This window comes from Megalobrama amblycephala, linkage group LG17 (genome assembly GCF_018812025.1).
Source record: "Megalobrama amblycephala isolate DHTTF-2021 linkage group LG17, ASM1881202v1, whole genome shotgun sequence".
Taxonomy (NCBI): domain Eukaryota; kingdom Metazoa; phylum Chordata; class Actinopteri; order Cypriniformes; family Xenocyprididae; genus Megalobrama; species Megalobrama amblycephala.
Genome location: NC_063060.1, coordinates 29,003,954 through 29,017,750, shown reverse-complemented (window position 1 = coordinate 29,017,750; position 13,797 = coordinate 29,003,954). Strand labels below are relative to the sequence as shown.

Sequence of the window (13,797 nt, the reverse complement as noted above, 5' to 3'; positions counted from 1 at the left end):
TTTCAAATAAATGCTGTTCTTTTGAATGTTCTAATAATTAAAAAAACATGATATAATTTTTTTTTTAAGTTTTCTATTTTTTTTCTTTAATTTTTGATTTCTGAAGGATCATGTGACACTGAAGACTGGAGTAACGATGCTGAAAATTCGAAATTAGAACTATTTTAAATTGTAATAATATTTCACAATATTAGTTTTTACCATATTTTTATCAAATAAATGCAGCCTTGGTGAGCATAAGAGACTTATTTAAAAATTAAATAAATAAATAAAAATCTTTCCAACCAACGTTTGAACTACAGTTTATATTTATTTCTTTGTAGCATTTTTTATTAAGAGAGTTTTAAATTTGACTTTGATTCCCGGATTCATAATGTGGCCTCAGACTTTTGAACCCCACTGTATATATGTAACCTGCACAAATATACATGCACCATGCCGCACTGGACTTCCCCTTGTTTAAATTTGTGGCATTTGTACACAGCTCTAGATAAGGTATCACACACCCCCTGACCTTTAGCTGTGCTGAGTTCTGGTATGACACTATGAACTATGAACTTTGCTTTCTATGAAGCCTGACTACTCTAACATATCCATGCACAGCAAGAAAAAACTGTCCTAGTGACATGCTTAGAGATGTCAAACAGAGACTGTAACAAGACTACGCAAAGCAAGTTTACAGTTCAAATCTGTAAACACAATACAGACAGCCTTCTCTAAACCTCCACAGTCAGTCAGCTTGTCTGAAAGAAAGTTTTAAAGTGTTTCTCTTTAGTATTCGGTTCACATATTGGGCCATGCTAGCAGCACCATACAACAGCTGAACCTCAGCACAGTACTATATCAGACAGGCCAAATGTTGCACCAATAGCTCCTTTCCTCTGTAAATAAACTATTTTTAGAATTGAAGTCAATGCAAAGGCTTTTAGTGGGGGCTTACAGAAGATTACAGTCAATCACTTTGGAACTCTGGCCTTTTCCATTGGAATAAGAGAACTAAAGCTGGACCCTGCAAATGGATAACTGACATGCAATACTTTTGGGTGTCCTGTGGGTGTGACATGTTATACTTAATATAAAATTATCTAACAGCATTTTGCCAGTTCTTTTATAACGGTTATGCATGTAGCTTTTATGAGTTATTATTGGGATAATTAAAAAGTGAAAAAGTTGTGCTCAAACTACAAAAAATGCATGAAACATGTCTAGAAACTAGATAATAAAAAAAAGGAAAAATGTACACCTGTATGATTGTAAACCACATCCGTGATGCAAAGCATATTCCACTCATTTTTCATTTTCTCCACCAGGTTGCCGACATCTGTCCAGTTGTAGGCTTGTCCAGCAGGGGAGAAGTCTGGGTTAAGCTCCAGCTGATCGGCCAGAGAGTAACAGGAGCGAGACTCACCCAGCATCTGCAGCGGTGTGAAGTGAATCATATTATACCCTAAAAAAGATGCACATGAAATCAGTTACTTTGAAACAGAATCCTAACTAAATTATTATTAGATATTTCAGTTAATGTACCAATGTAATAAAAAAAAAAATAAAAAAAAAAAAAAAAAAAAATATATATATATATATATATATATATATATATATATATATATATATATATATATAGCAAACTATGACATAACAAAGTAGCCATATACCTTCATAAATTAATCTTGAAAGCATAATACTCATGGGAAACATTACAATATATATATATATATATATATATATATATATATATATATATATATATATATATATATATATATAGTACAGTCCAAAAGTTTGGAACCACTAAGATTTTTAATGTTTTTAAAAGAAGTTTCGTCTGCTCACCAACGCTACATTTATTTAATTAAAAATACAGTAAAAAACAGTAATATTGTGAAATATTATTACAATTTAAAATAACTGTGTACTATTTAAATATATTTGACAAAGTAATTTATTCCTGTGATGCAAAGCTGAATTTTCAGCATCGTTACTCCAGTCTTCAGTGTCACATGATCCTTCAGAAATCATTCTAATATGCTGATTTGCTGCTCAATAAACATTTATGATTATTTTCACTGTTGAAAACAGTTGTGTACTTTTTTTTTCAGGATTCCTTGATGAATAGAAAGTTCAAAAGAACAGCATTTATCTGAAATACAAAGCTTCTGTAGCATTATACACTACCGTTCAAAAGTTTGGGGTCAGTAAGAATTTTTATTTTTATTTTTCTGAAAAGAAATGAAAGAAATGAATACTTTTATTCAGCAAGGATGCATTAAATCAATCAAAAGTGGCAGTAAAGACATTTATAATGTTACAAAAGATAAGATTTCAGATAAACACTGTTCTTTTGAACTTTCTATTCATCAAATAATCCTGAAAAAAAATATTGTACACAAATATTTTGTACAATTGTACACATTAAATGTTTCTTGAGCAGCAGATCAGCATATTAGAATGATTTCTGAAGGATCATGTGACACTGAAGACTGGAGTAATGATGCTGAAAATTCAGCTTTGCATCACAGGAATAAATTACTTTGTGAAATATATTCAAATAGAAAACAGTTATTTTAAATTGTAATAATATTTCACAATATTACTGTTTTTTACTGTATTTTTAATTAAATAAATGTAGCCTTGGTGAGCAGACGAAACTTCTTTTAAAAACATTAAAAATCTTAGTGGTTCCGAACTTTTGGACTGTACTGTATATATATATATATATATATATATATATATATATATATATATATATATATATATATATATAGTAGTTTAAAGAAGTATGATCTACATGCATTTCAATGATAGGCCTTACTGCATATGATTACATTTGGTCATTATTCGGAAATAACATACTCAATAAAAATTAACTTGGCCTAATTAACTTTGACTGACTTCACCTCTTTAAATATCTTTGTTCAGTGTCTACATACGTATTATTTGGTTATAGGTTTGTTCATGTAATTAAATAGACTGCAAAGAAGGAGACAAGAGAAGTTCAAATGCAATTAAAGTTGAATGTTTGGTAAACAATTGGGTAAAAGTGTAAGTGTAACTAATATAATAGCACCAGCTGTCTTCTTACCTGTCTCTTTGGCGACTCTTAGCCTGTCCAGCCACTCATCCAGCGGCCCGAGGCATTTGGACAGATATGTCTGGATACTGATGCAGTCTAGGGGCAAGATGTGGTTGTCCGCCCCTACCCGGAGCACTGGGTCCACCACGATATATCCACCACCTGACTTCTCCTTATCTCTGAAGAGTAAAAAATATATAAACAAGGACGTGTTGTGCAATTTTTAATAATATGTAAATATAGAACTGACAGTATACTCTAAATTTTTTTATGCAACTAACTCACCCATGGCCAAAATAATACTGGTATGAGCCTGAAATCTTGAGGTCAAGGGTGCAGAACTTGTCCGAATCATCCTGTCTTCCAGTAGGGTTAATCCAGTCTAAGGCATGGAACTTGTGGCGCTCAAAGAGCTCCCCTTCCGCAGGGTAGTTGGTGTAAACGTGCACGTGTTTCCCCTGAAGAGTGGGACCCAGGCGAAACTGGAGCTCAAACCCTGAGCAGAAACACAACATAAGCTTCATGACATTTTTGACCTACAATAAATAAATAATGAATGGATAAAAATACAGGTGGAACTTGGTCCAAAACAGTTCATGACATATGTATTTATTAAACAAATTTTCTTCTTTTGTTTTACAAATATTTTTAAAAACTATTATATATTTCAATGTCTTGTGATAACATATTAACAGTATCAGATGGCAATATGATGATCTATCTATCTAGATAAAACTACACAAACTGCATTCAAATGTTTACAATTTTGTTATTAACAGTAGGCTACCTGAGGATGATCATGAATATGAATTTGACCATATACACTGAGTCAAACTACAACCTCTTCAAAAGAGTATCCATAGGATTAAAAGAGAAAAGTTCTGAACAAGATTTGTTTACTGGATTCTTCGTATAATGATTGGATTACATTTCTCAAATTTATTACATTGTCATAGTGCCAAATTCCTGTTATATTTACTGTTTATTGGTGCATGAATTAATAGGTAGGCTACTCAGCCATAAAGTAAAGAACTCCACGGCGTCTATAAATAACCACAAACGTTCCGCACGTAACACAGACTACTTATCACACTACAATACACTAGTACTGTCATGCCCATAGACTGTAAAAAGATGCCTCAGGACGATGCAATGCGTTAAACGTGAGCTGAAACTTGCCTTGGTCCAGACGAAAGAGGGTCCTGTCTAGTTTCTCCATGTCATTGAGGACCATCACTCGTATTTGTTTTGGTGTCATGATTGCCCTCCTTATTTTAGAACGTCCTTAATACAATGATGACCAGGAATTCAGCAGGACCCCATTCACTGAAAAGTGAACCAAAAGATATGCGAAACATCACTGTATTACAATATATTACATTTAATTAAAATGAATTAAAATGAAGCACGTAGTGTAGCTTCTGAATAACCACAGAATTGCAACAGTTTCCTTTATAATACAAATTATTGCAACATTACCATTTACCATGACTGAACGTAAGAGCCAGATAACATGATAACGAGTGAGCACTACAACAACTCAAACTGCCAGAGAGCTCTGCCGGAATAAATACATATGTAATATACCTCAATATTGCAAGATATGTGTCCGTACGTTAGTATCTACGCTCTATGCACCATCACACCTCTGATAGTTTAACATTAGCGCTGTCTGTTTCGTGAACGAATCGTTCATATGAGTCGGAACTTTTCAATAGGTTGAACCGGTTCACTGGCTATTTAGAACCTGTCCGATTCGTAATGCGCATTTAGTACACTTGAAGTGACCAGAGAATATAATTAATAATGGGGCGAAAAGTACATGTGCAGAGCCGAATTGCAGAAATTACTACACCCAAGAAATGAATTTTAGTTTTGTTTAATGTAAATGCAAACTAGATATAGCTCGTAAAATACTTGGTTTATGAGCTGACTGAAACTGAAATTTAATAACACATGAAATTACAATAAATATTGTTCAAATTATACTAATCATCTATAATAACCACCAATATGTGTACGAATTACTAGAATATTTTCGTCTAAAGCAGTATGCAACTCCAAAATGTAAAAAGAATCACTGAATCGTTTTTGAAACGGTTCTTCGAAAGAACCGACTGGCAGAAATGGATCGTACTTCCCATCACTACAGTAAACATGACTGGTATTTAGAAGGCACGGCCAAAAAGTATCCTCTATCTCAGAGTGGTCGAGGTTAAGAATCTAGCAGATAAAGGCCAAGCAAGTCTATTTTAAATGAGTAATCGGGACAACAGTAACATTTGCCAAGCAAAGCCAGTAGGCTATACATTACAACATACATACTGTCCTCTTCTGATGCACGACAGTCTAAAATCTAAACTGATATAAACATTTAGAGCAGTTTCGCACGACAATACAATGTTAAAAAGCAGTAGGTTTAAAAGACACACCAGTTATTTTCTATTTTCCTGTTTTCGGCTTAAGGACGTTCCATTCGCTGGTGAAGGAGGCGCGTGCACGGCTGTAATTCTCCGCTTCCTTCTACCGTAAATACACTAATATAAGACACACTGCCATTTAAGTGAAATGTTTTTAGGCACAGTGTACAGTATGCTTATGCAAATGATTAGATAAACACGTATTGGCATTATGTGTTATGATAAATAAAAAATAACCTAAATAATGAATAAACAAATAAATAAATGTATAAAAACAGACAACCTGCTGGCAGATGTTTCAGATTTTGTCTCCATCGTGTGGCGGTTGGCCTACAGAGTCTTAAAATGCGACATGATCCGCCCATTCATGTTCAAACCATAGCTATTATCTGCCAACATTACCTGGTCCTGAGCAGACAGGTTACTGACAAGGTAAGAGCAGTGCTTACTTTTGATCCTCTAAAACCTTCATTAACTTTTTATTAACATTTATTTACATACATACATAATAATAACAACAATAAATTGGGCAGCAAATTACTAATGGGTTTTTCAAAAGAAAAAGTGAGTTCAGGATATTTTTTCATAATGGGAAAAAACATTTTATATAGGCTAACTTTTATATATTCATTCTAATGTAGTAACTGACATAGCCTACAAAGAGAAATTCACCCTAGCAATCTCTATGATGAATTAAAAATCAATTTCCAGAAATCACAAATGACTGAAAAAGTCAAGATTTTTTTTTTTTTTTTTTTTTCTTTGAAAATTAATTTGGCAACAAATAGGAACCCTGTAATGTAATATGAATCCTAAGGAGCAAGGTATAATCTATAAGATAAGGATTAATGGCCATAATTGTGCTCCTCTCAGGATCTATCCACAGAAAAGGGATCACTTTGCCTCTGCTGGAAATGTGGAATCTACAAACTTCTCTGGCAATCGTTGGAACATTGTGTTTGACAGCTGTATGTGGATACAAAAATGGAAAGGTGGAAAAATCTTGCGAGAGCATGATGCCAGAACATCACAGCCAACCCAACACCACTGCCAGTCCATACACACTGACTGTGAATGCCAGTAAATTCAGCCCAGGCGTGGACATCAGAGGTGAGAGGCGAAAACAAAACACATATGAATTAAACAATTATCATTTTTGCCAATTTAGATGTTTTGAGTTGAACAACCAGTTGCCTGTATTTATTGACACTTCCACTGTCCATAGTCACTCTCTCTGGAAGTGAGCACTTTGAAGGCTTTTTAATTCAGGCCCGAGATGCTACAAACCATGATGGATCAGCTGTTGGCTCATTCGCATTGGTAGATCCCAAGATTTCTCAGCGTTTGACGTGCAACAGCATAGAGGTACTGTATAGAGGAGTCTACAGTTTCCACAAAAATATTAATCAGTACAATTCTCAAGATAAGAAATGACTCTTGATGACCAAATCAGCATATTAGAATGATTTCTGATGGATCAAGTGACACTATGATGCTGAAAATGCAGCCCTGCTGTTGTATAAATCACTCTTACCATAAATATTTTAGTATTACAAAGTATATTGTAAGGGAAATGTGTCTCAAAATCTGCTTTTATTGTTAAAGAGCATGATGAAAGTATGATGTCTTTTAAAGGGTTCTGCAGTTAGTCACACCAGTAATGCCAAAAAGACCGAAATTCAGGTGATCTGGAAAGCCCCGTCTGATGCTCCTCCCACTGTACACTTTCTGTGAGTGTTTCTCATCTGACTTTGTCATTCAGCATTGAAAATATTCTATTGGCTCTTCTCAAACCAATATGTGTGATTACATTCAGATTTAATCTTTGTTTTTTCACATCAAGTGCCACAGTTCTTGCACACTACAAGACATTCTGGCTCAAACTTCCTAGTCCGGTCATTTCTCAGGGTGACGCGACTCCTGCTCCACCTCAATCTACCCCCGTCATGTCTACAAACTCTGCAAGCACTTCTATTCTACCTCATTCAGTACGTTCCAAAATACTAAATATAATCTGCTCTTATTGGCTGCTTTACATAGACTTTTTTTGTTAAAATAAAAAAATTTGATGCCATTTCTCTTACAGTTCACTTCAGAGGGATGTGGCAAGAGGAAGTCTTGTCTCATTGACCCTGTCGGCTGTAACTCTTCTATAGACACAAACTGCTTCTTCCTTTCTTATTCTACTTTGGGTCAGACAGTTTCGTTTGAGCTCAGCGGCCCTGCACAAGGATACGTCTCCTTTGCCCTGTCCAAGGATGAATGGATGGTGAGCATGATCAAATGCATTTCACATTCTTGTCCTTCATTATAATGAGCTAACTTTAGATATATATTATATTAATGTCCATAGAAAGAAATGAAATTACCACATTCAAGCTCCAGAAAAGTAGTAAATACATCATTAAATTAGTCAACGTCTACAGTGGTTCAACCTTAATGTCATGAAGCGACAAGAATACTTTTTGTGCGCTGTCATTCTCTTATGCAGTTTATGTTGAAGACATATTGCAGAGATTCCATGTTCTACGTCAGAACGCCGACTCTGTATAGGCCGGCTCCTACGTCAGCAACACACATATGCGTCGTGGTGCCCACTTGAACAGCGTCGGCCAATACTGAGCCGGCGTTCGGACGTAAACACGGAAACGCTGCACTGCGTCAACTGCGTAGGAGACTGACAGGGTAGAGAAGAAATTGTTGAATAAAGTCGTTATTTTGTTTTGTTTTTGCACACAAAAAGTATTCTCGTCACTTCATAACATTAAGGTTGAACCACTGTAGTCACGTTGACTATTTTAACGATGTCTTTACTACCTTTCTGGACATTGAATGTGGTAATTTCATTGCTTTCTATTGAGGATGAAAAACCTCTCGGATTTCATCAAAAATATCTTAATTATGTTCCGAAGATGAACGAAGGTCTTGCGGGTTTGGAACGACATGAGGGTGAGTAATTAATGACAGAAATTTCATTTTTGGGTGAACTAACCCTTTAATGTTTGCTAGGGCGATGATGATGTGTACTTGTGCGTAAATGACGGGGGTCGTGTAAGTGTTGAGGCTGCACACACAACAGGCCGGACATATCCAGAGTTGGCATCCAAGGTGAGAGAGTACTTTTAGATTTTAATGCTGCTTTTTTGGCAGTTTTCAGTATTGCAGTATGTTACAATATAATTTTAAAGCCATAAAAACATTATAGTCCAAAAGGATGACAGTGTGGCCTCTGAACTTTATACAGTGTCACTCGTACAGTGAATGTAATCAGCGTGATTTTCATTTCCTCTGCAGTCTGTGCTGACTGATGTAGGCTGGAGAGTTTCTGATGGGGTTATTCAGTGCAAGTTCTCAAGATCCATATACACCCCTCAGGATCCGGTCCGATTCAGTCTTAACAACAGTTACTACCTGTTCTTAGCACACGGCACTGCAGAAAATGGTGAGCTTTTCAACTGCATCAATGACATAGAGTGTTGTTATTGTCAAATAAAGCTATTAAAAATGATTTTCACTAATTGAAATAAAGCTTTATATATATATAGATAGATAGATACATATACAGTAGTGTGAAAAAGTCTTAGGCCACCACCAGCTTTCTTGTTTTAGCAATGTTTTAATGACCATCCATATTTATTTTTCAGTCACTTTATTACAATACAAACAGAAAATACAGGAAATATGTACAAAATTGTTTCTTTAAGCAAAAATCAGTATTTAGTGTGACCTCCTGGACTTCTTCCATTTCTCAAAAATGATACTCTGAGAAACTTCTCATCAGATTTTAAAGTTTTCTTGGTCTTCCAGTCCTTTTCCATTCCATTTAGGTTTAGGAGAGCCTGGTTCCTACTATTGCTTAAGTGTAAGGGGAGGTCACTAAATACTTGCCAATTTAGCCTATAAAAGTGTTTTTTTTTTCTGATTTTTTCTGTTTATTAATACTGCATACACATTTACTGTATTTTCTGGTTATATTCTAATAAAGAGACTAATAAAACTAATAAAAATGACAAAAGCACTTAACAAAAATACTAAAACTCAAAGGGTTAGTTCAGCCAAAAATGACAATTCTGTCATTTATTACTTACCCTCATGCCATTCCACACCTGTAAGACCTTTTTTAATCTTTGGAACACAAATTAAGATATTTTAGTTGAAATCCGATGGCTCCGTGAGGCCTGCATAGGGAGCAATGACATTTCCTCTCTCAAGATCCATTAATGTACTAAAAACATATTTAAATCAGTTCATGTGAGTACAGTGGTTCAATATTAATATTATAAAGCGATGAGAATATTTTTGGTGTGGCAAATAAAAGCAAAATAGCGACTTATATAGTGATGGCCGATTTCAAAACACTGCTTCAGGAAGCTTCAGAGCATTATGAATCAGCGTGTTAAATCAGCGGTTCGGAGCACCAAAGTCACGTGATTTCAGCAGTTTGGCAGTTTGACACGCGATCCGAATCATGATTCAATACACTGATTCATTGTGCTCCGAAGCTTCCTAAAGCAGTGTTTTGAAATCGGCCATCACTATATAAGTCATTATTTTGTTTTTTTGCCGCACCAAAAATATTCTCGTCGCTTTATAATATTAATATTGAACCACTGTACTCACATGAACTGATTTAGATGTGTTTTTAGTACATTAATGGATCTTGAGAGAGGAAATGTCATTGCTGGCTATGGAGGCCTCACTGAGCCATCGGATTTCAACAAAATTATCTTAATTTGTGTTCCGAAGATTAACGAAGGTCTTACGGGTGTGGAACGGCATGAGGGTGAGTAATAAATGACAAAATTTTTATTTTTGGGTGAACTAACCCTTTAAACTAAAAGTAAAATGAAAACTGAATTCAAATATATATATATATATATATATATATATATATATATATATATATATATATATATATATATATATATATATATATATTATACTAAAATAACACTGGAATAGATAAACTACTGTAGATTGAATATGTTCTGTTTTGTGTTTTGGCTCTTTTTTTTTAACTGCTAGATTTACAGCATAATGAAATAGCAGTCTTTCCGGTCGTCACGTCCTTCAGCATTTTCCAAAGGGCTGTATTTCTCCTTTTTGGCAAATTATTATGCATTTTATCAGATACAGTGTCACATTCAACTTTGTTTTTATGGCCTCCCCACTGCGTGTTACTCCACAGATCCGGATTTCTGACCTTACTGGTTAACAAGTGCCTGTGATGGGCTGAGCAATCAGTACTTGTTTCCTGTCATTTATTTTATGGCAGGGTCACCAGGTGCACAGGGAATAAAATAGTTACTGCTGGCTTGCTAAAGTCTGAATTAAATTTTTACAAGGAAACAAGCACAAGTAGGCCTACATTTCTTAAAACACTTTCATGTGATGTTCTGAAAGATTTACACCAATTGTCTCACTTTTTTTATATATATCCCATCGTTATGGTATGATAAATCGCTATTTTTATTGATGGAAATGGTGTGTGAGATAATGCTTTGTTCAAGTTATCTCAGCAGTTTTATTGTTGTTGTGTTGTGCTGCAGGTATGATCCACAGACACACGTGGCAGCCACTGATATCGTCCCATCATCAGATCATTACCGGCCCTCCCCAGATACTGACAGGTTCTCGATCTCCACTGCTCATGAAATGTCATGGTAAGTGTTCTGCTGTAATTAAATTTACTGCAGGATATTAAGAATTCCACAAATGGTTAAATATATGGTCAAGAAAAGGAAATGTTGCTTGAGCAAGTGCAGTTATTATCATTGCACCTTGAATAAAGTAGTTGCTGTGGGATAAAAGCATCAGTTAAATGACAAATTGGTAATTAGATAAACCACTACATGTTATGAATAAATTGGTGTAAATTGCAAAATGCTTTCATTTTCAAAGATTATTTCCAAATGTAAATGCAGGAGCTTTAATGCTGATTGCCTGGATGCTAGCAGGAAGCTCTGGAACATTAATCGCTGGCTATTTTAAACCTGACTGGCCAGAACGAACATTGTTTGGGCAAAAAATATGGTTTCAGGTATGGAGAATGTTTTTGTGGTTGCTGCTTAATACTTATTCATGCTTTAATACTTTCAGTTTTCTGCACATTTATGTGTAATTAGCTTTTTCAGTTTAAATATTTTCTCTGTTTACAGGTGCATCGCATGTTGATGTCCCTTACTGTTTTGCTCACAGCTGTGGGCTTCGTTTTTCCTTTTATCTACCGAGGAAAATGGAGCACAGTGAGTAAAGCCTGTGTTCTCTGCCTTGACAATGATTTGCAAATAAAATGCAAAAATGCCAGTTTCACTCCTTGCCAGTAGAGGGCCCTATTTAACGTAAGACCTATTTCAGCATCAGAGAGTGTGGTGTTATATTGCATAGCTAATATATGTTTATATTGGTTCTGTACAGTATTTATTAATTATAGTATTTATTAATATTTTGAATTAGCTTTTATTTTCGTTTTCAGATTTCATTTTAATTTTAGTTTAAGAGTAACACTTTACAATAAGTTTTCTTTTGTTTAGCTACATTAGTTAACTACAATAGTTAACATGAGCAATGAACAATACTTCTACAGAATTTATTAATCCTAGTCAGTGTTAATCACAGCATTTATTAATACATTAATACATTTTTAAGATCAAAAGTTGTATCACTTAACATTAGTATATATTTTGGAGACTGCGGGTGAAAATTAGCTTTTAGCTAAATCCGGTACAATGCATGGAATGGAAACATTTATGTTAAAAATTGTACATGGTCCCTTTATAAATAAAGTAAAGTAAAGTAGTGAACTAACATGAATCTGAATATTTTTATTAACTAACATTAACAAAGGTTAAAATATGCTGTAGATAGCCTATATATTGTTCATTGTTAGTTGATGCTAGTTGATGTTATGTAATGCATTAACTAATGTCAACAAATTAAACTTTATTGTAGTGTTACTAATTAAGGTTTTTTATTTAAATTTTAGTAATTTTGTTATGTGCTTCTCTCTGTCTCTAGTTTACATAAACATTTGTAATTTTCGTTTAAGTATTTTCATCTAATATATAGACTTTACTTTATTTCAGATTTATTTCAATTTCTGAAAATAGTTTAATAGATTTGGTTTTGGTTAACAATACTATTACCAAATGTCTTTGCAGAGAGCAGGTGCTCATCCATACCTAGGCTGCACTGTTATGATTCTCTCTTTCTGTCAGCCTATAATGGCTGCATTCAGACCAGCTCCAGACTCCTCAAGGTAGGCTCATCATTTAACTCAAATTTACAACTTGGTAGTTTTAACACCTATTGCTTACATATATGAATTGAAAAACATAATGAAGTGAGTAGAATAACAGCAGGATAATCATTTCATTTTCCCAGGAGGTGGATATTCAATTGGTTGCACTGGGGTGTTGGAAATGCAGCTGAAATTATTGCCGGTGAATGTCTCTCTTTGGATTTTTGTTGTTTATAAATTTTACCTCAAATAAATCCATTTCTATGAGTAATAATCCAGTCAAAACATTTAAAAATGTTACTTTTTTTATTATTATTGCAGTGGTTTCCATATTTTTTGGAATGAAGCAACAGTCTCTTTTGCTACCTTACCCGTGGACCACAGGGATTCTCTCTGCTTTTGTGGTCTGGAACATTGTGTTAAAGCTTGTGTTACAACTTCATAAGCATGATGTTATCAGAAAAGGTGTGTATAACTCATTTTCACATTATATAACTTTGAAAGACTGTGCAAAAGCAAAAGTCTGATTCCATTTGGAAGCCTGCTCAGTTTGTTCCCTCTTCCTGTGGTTCAGGCATAAATTGCAAGATCATTACTCTCAAACTGAGAGTGAAATGAAGCAAAATATGTTTTCAAAGATAATGTAACATTATATATTTAGTAATTTCTCTTGTTTCAGCAGGAAGTGACAAAGATGATGAACTTCCAGTTCTCTCAGATGTCTCGGGGGATGTAAACTGGGTAATTTCACTTTACTCAGACTTAAAGGTGGCGATTAAAAAAACCCTTAATCAGTGAAATCAGTGTGTTTAGTGCAATAGGCACGACAAAAACTTACCATCAAATTATAAGGCTCAAAAACAACCATGTACATAATGTTCATCTAAGCATCTAAATGCCCTTCTTTCTGCTTCCACAGGATACTAAGTTTAGAGTGGCTGTCCTTGCTGTGTTTGTGCTTGGAAACTCAGCTTTCTGTATCTCACTTCTCAGCTCCATAGGGAACGTATAGCCAACGAATGAATCATATGGCAGCTTTTCAGGACATAAATTGGGATGAAGGC

At 34.6% G+C, this 13,797-nt stretch overlaps 2 protein-coding genes across 6 annotated transcripts in view; one reads left to right on the top strand and one right to left on the bottom strand.

Annotated features, from left to right (window-relative positions):
- Positions 1 to 5,635, bottom strand: part of agla (amylo-alpha-1, 6-glucosidase, 4-alpha-glucanotransferase a) — a 30,618-nt gene extending 24,983 nt beyond the window's left edge. For 2 of the 5 annotated variants that reach the window (XM_048164619.1, XM_048164620.1), the window contains exons 1-5: positions 4,661 to 4,791; positions 4,253 to 4,399; positions 3,359 to 3,569; positions 3,083 to 3,252; positions 1,244 to 1,447 (exon numbers count right to left, since the gene is read on the bottom strand). In XM_048164619.1, coding sequence (XP_048020576.1) covers positions 1,244 to 1,447; positions 3,083 to 3,252; positions 3,359 to 3,569; positions 4,253 to 4,331 — 664 coding nt within the window. In that variant the 5' untranslated portion in view covers positions 4,332 to 4,399; positions 4,661 to 4,791. Of the gene's footprint in view, positions 1 to 1,243; positions 1,448 to 3,082; positions 3,253 to 3,358; positions 3,570 to 4,252; positions 4,400 to 4,552; positions 4,792 to 5,505 lie in introns of those variants that run through there. The other 3 variants (XM_048164621.1, XM_048164622.1, XM_048164623.1) reach the window with 3 other exon arrangements.
- A 63-nt stretch (positions 5,636 to 5,698) lies between these two features.
- On the top strand, positions 5,699 to 13,794 carry frrs1a (ferric-chelate reductase 1a). The gene is made up of 16 exons (XM_048164632.1): positions 5,699 to 5,925; positions 6,367 to 6,603; positions 6,719 to 6,858; positions 7,129 to 7,223; positions 7,337 to 7,481; positions 7,580 to 7,762; positions 8,503 to 8,601; positions 8,788 to 8,935; positions 11,043 to 11,156; positions 11,418 to 11,533; positions 11,652 to 11,738; positions 12,654 to 12,751; positions 12,877 to 12,935; positions 13,055 to 13,198; positions 13,416 to 13,474; positions 13,653 to 13,794. The coding sequence occupies exons 2-16, from the start codon at positions 6,408 to 6,410 to the stop codon at positions 13,743 to 13,745; spliced, it is 1,776 nt and encodes a 591-aa protein (XP_048020589.1). The 5' UTR covers positions 5,699 to 5,925; positions 6,367 to 6,407; the 3' UTR covers positions 13,746 to 13,794.
- The last annotated feature ends 3 nt before the right edge of the window (positions 13,795 to 13,797 follow it).

Bases quoted from the DNA above. Each gene is read 5' to 3' on its own strand.
- frrs1a (XM_048164632.1), top strand. From the start codon at position 6,408: ATGTGGAATCTACAAACTTCTCTGGCAATCGTTGGAACATTGTGTTTG. The intron at 7,224-7,336 runs GTGAGTGTTTCT...TTTCACATCAAG, and splicing joins CCTCCCACTGTACACTTTCT to TGCCACAGTTCTTGCACACT. The intron at 7,763-8,502 runs GTGAGCATGATC...AATGTTTGCTAG, and splicing joins TGTCCAAGGATGAATGGATG to GGCGATGATGATGTGTACTT.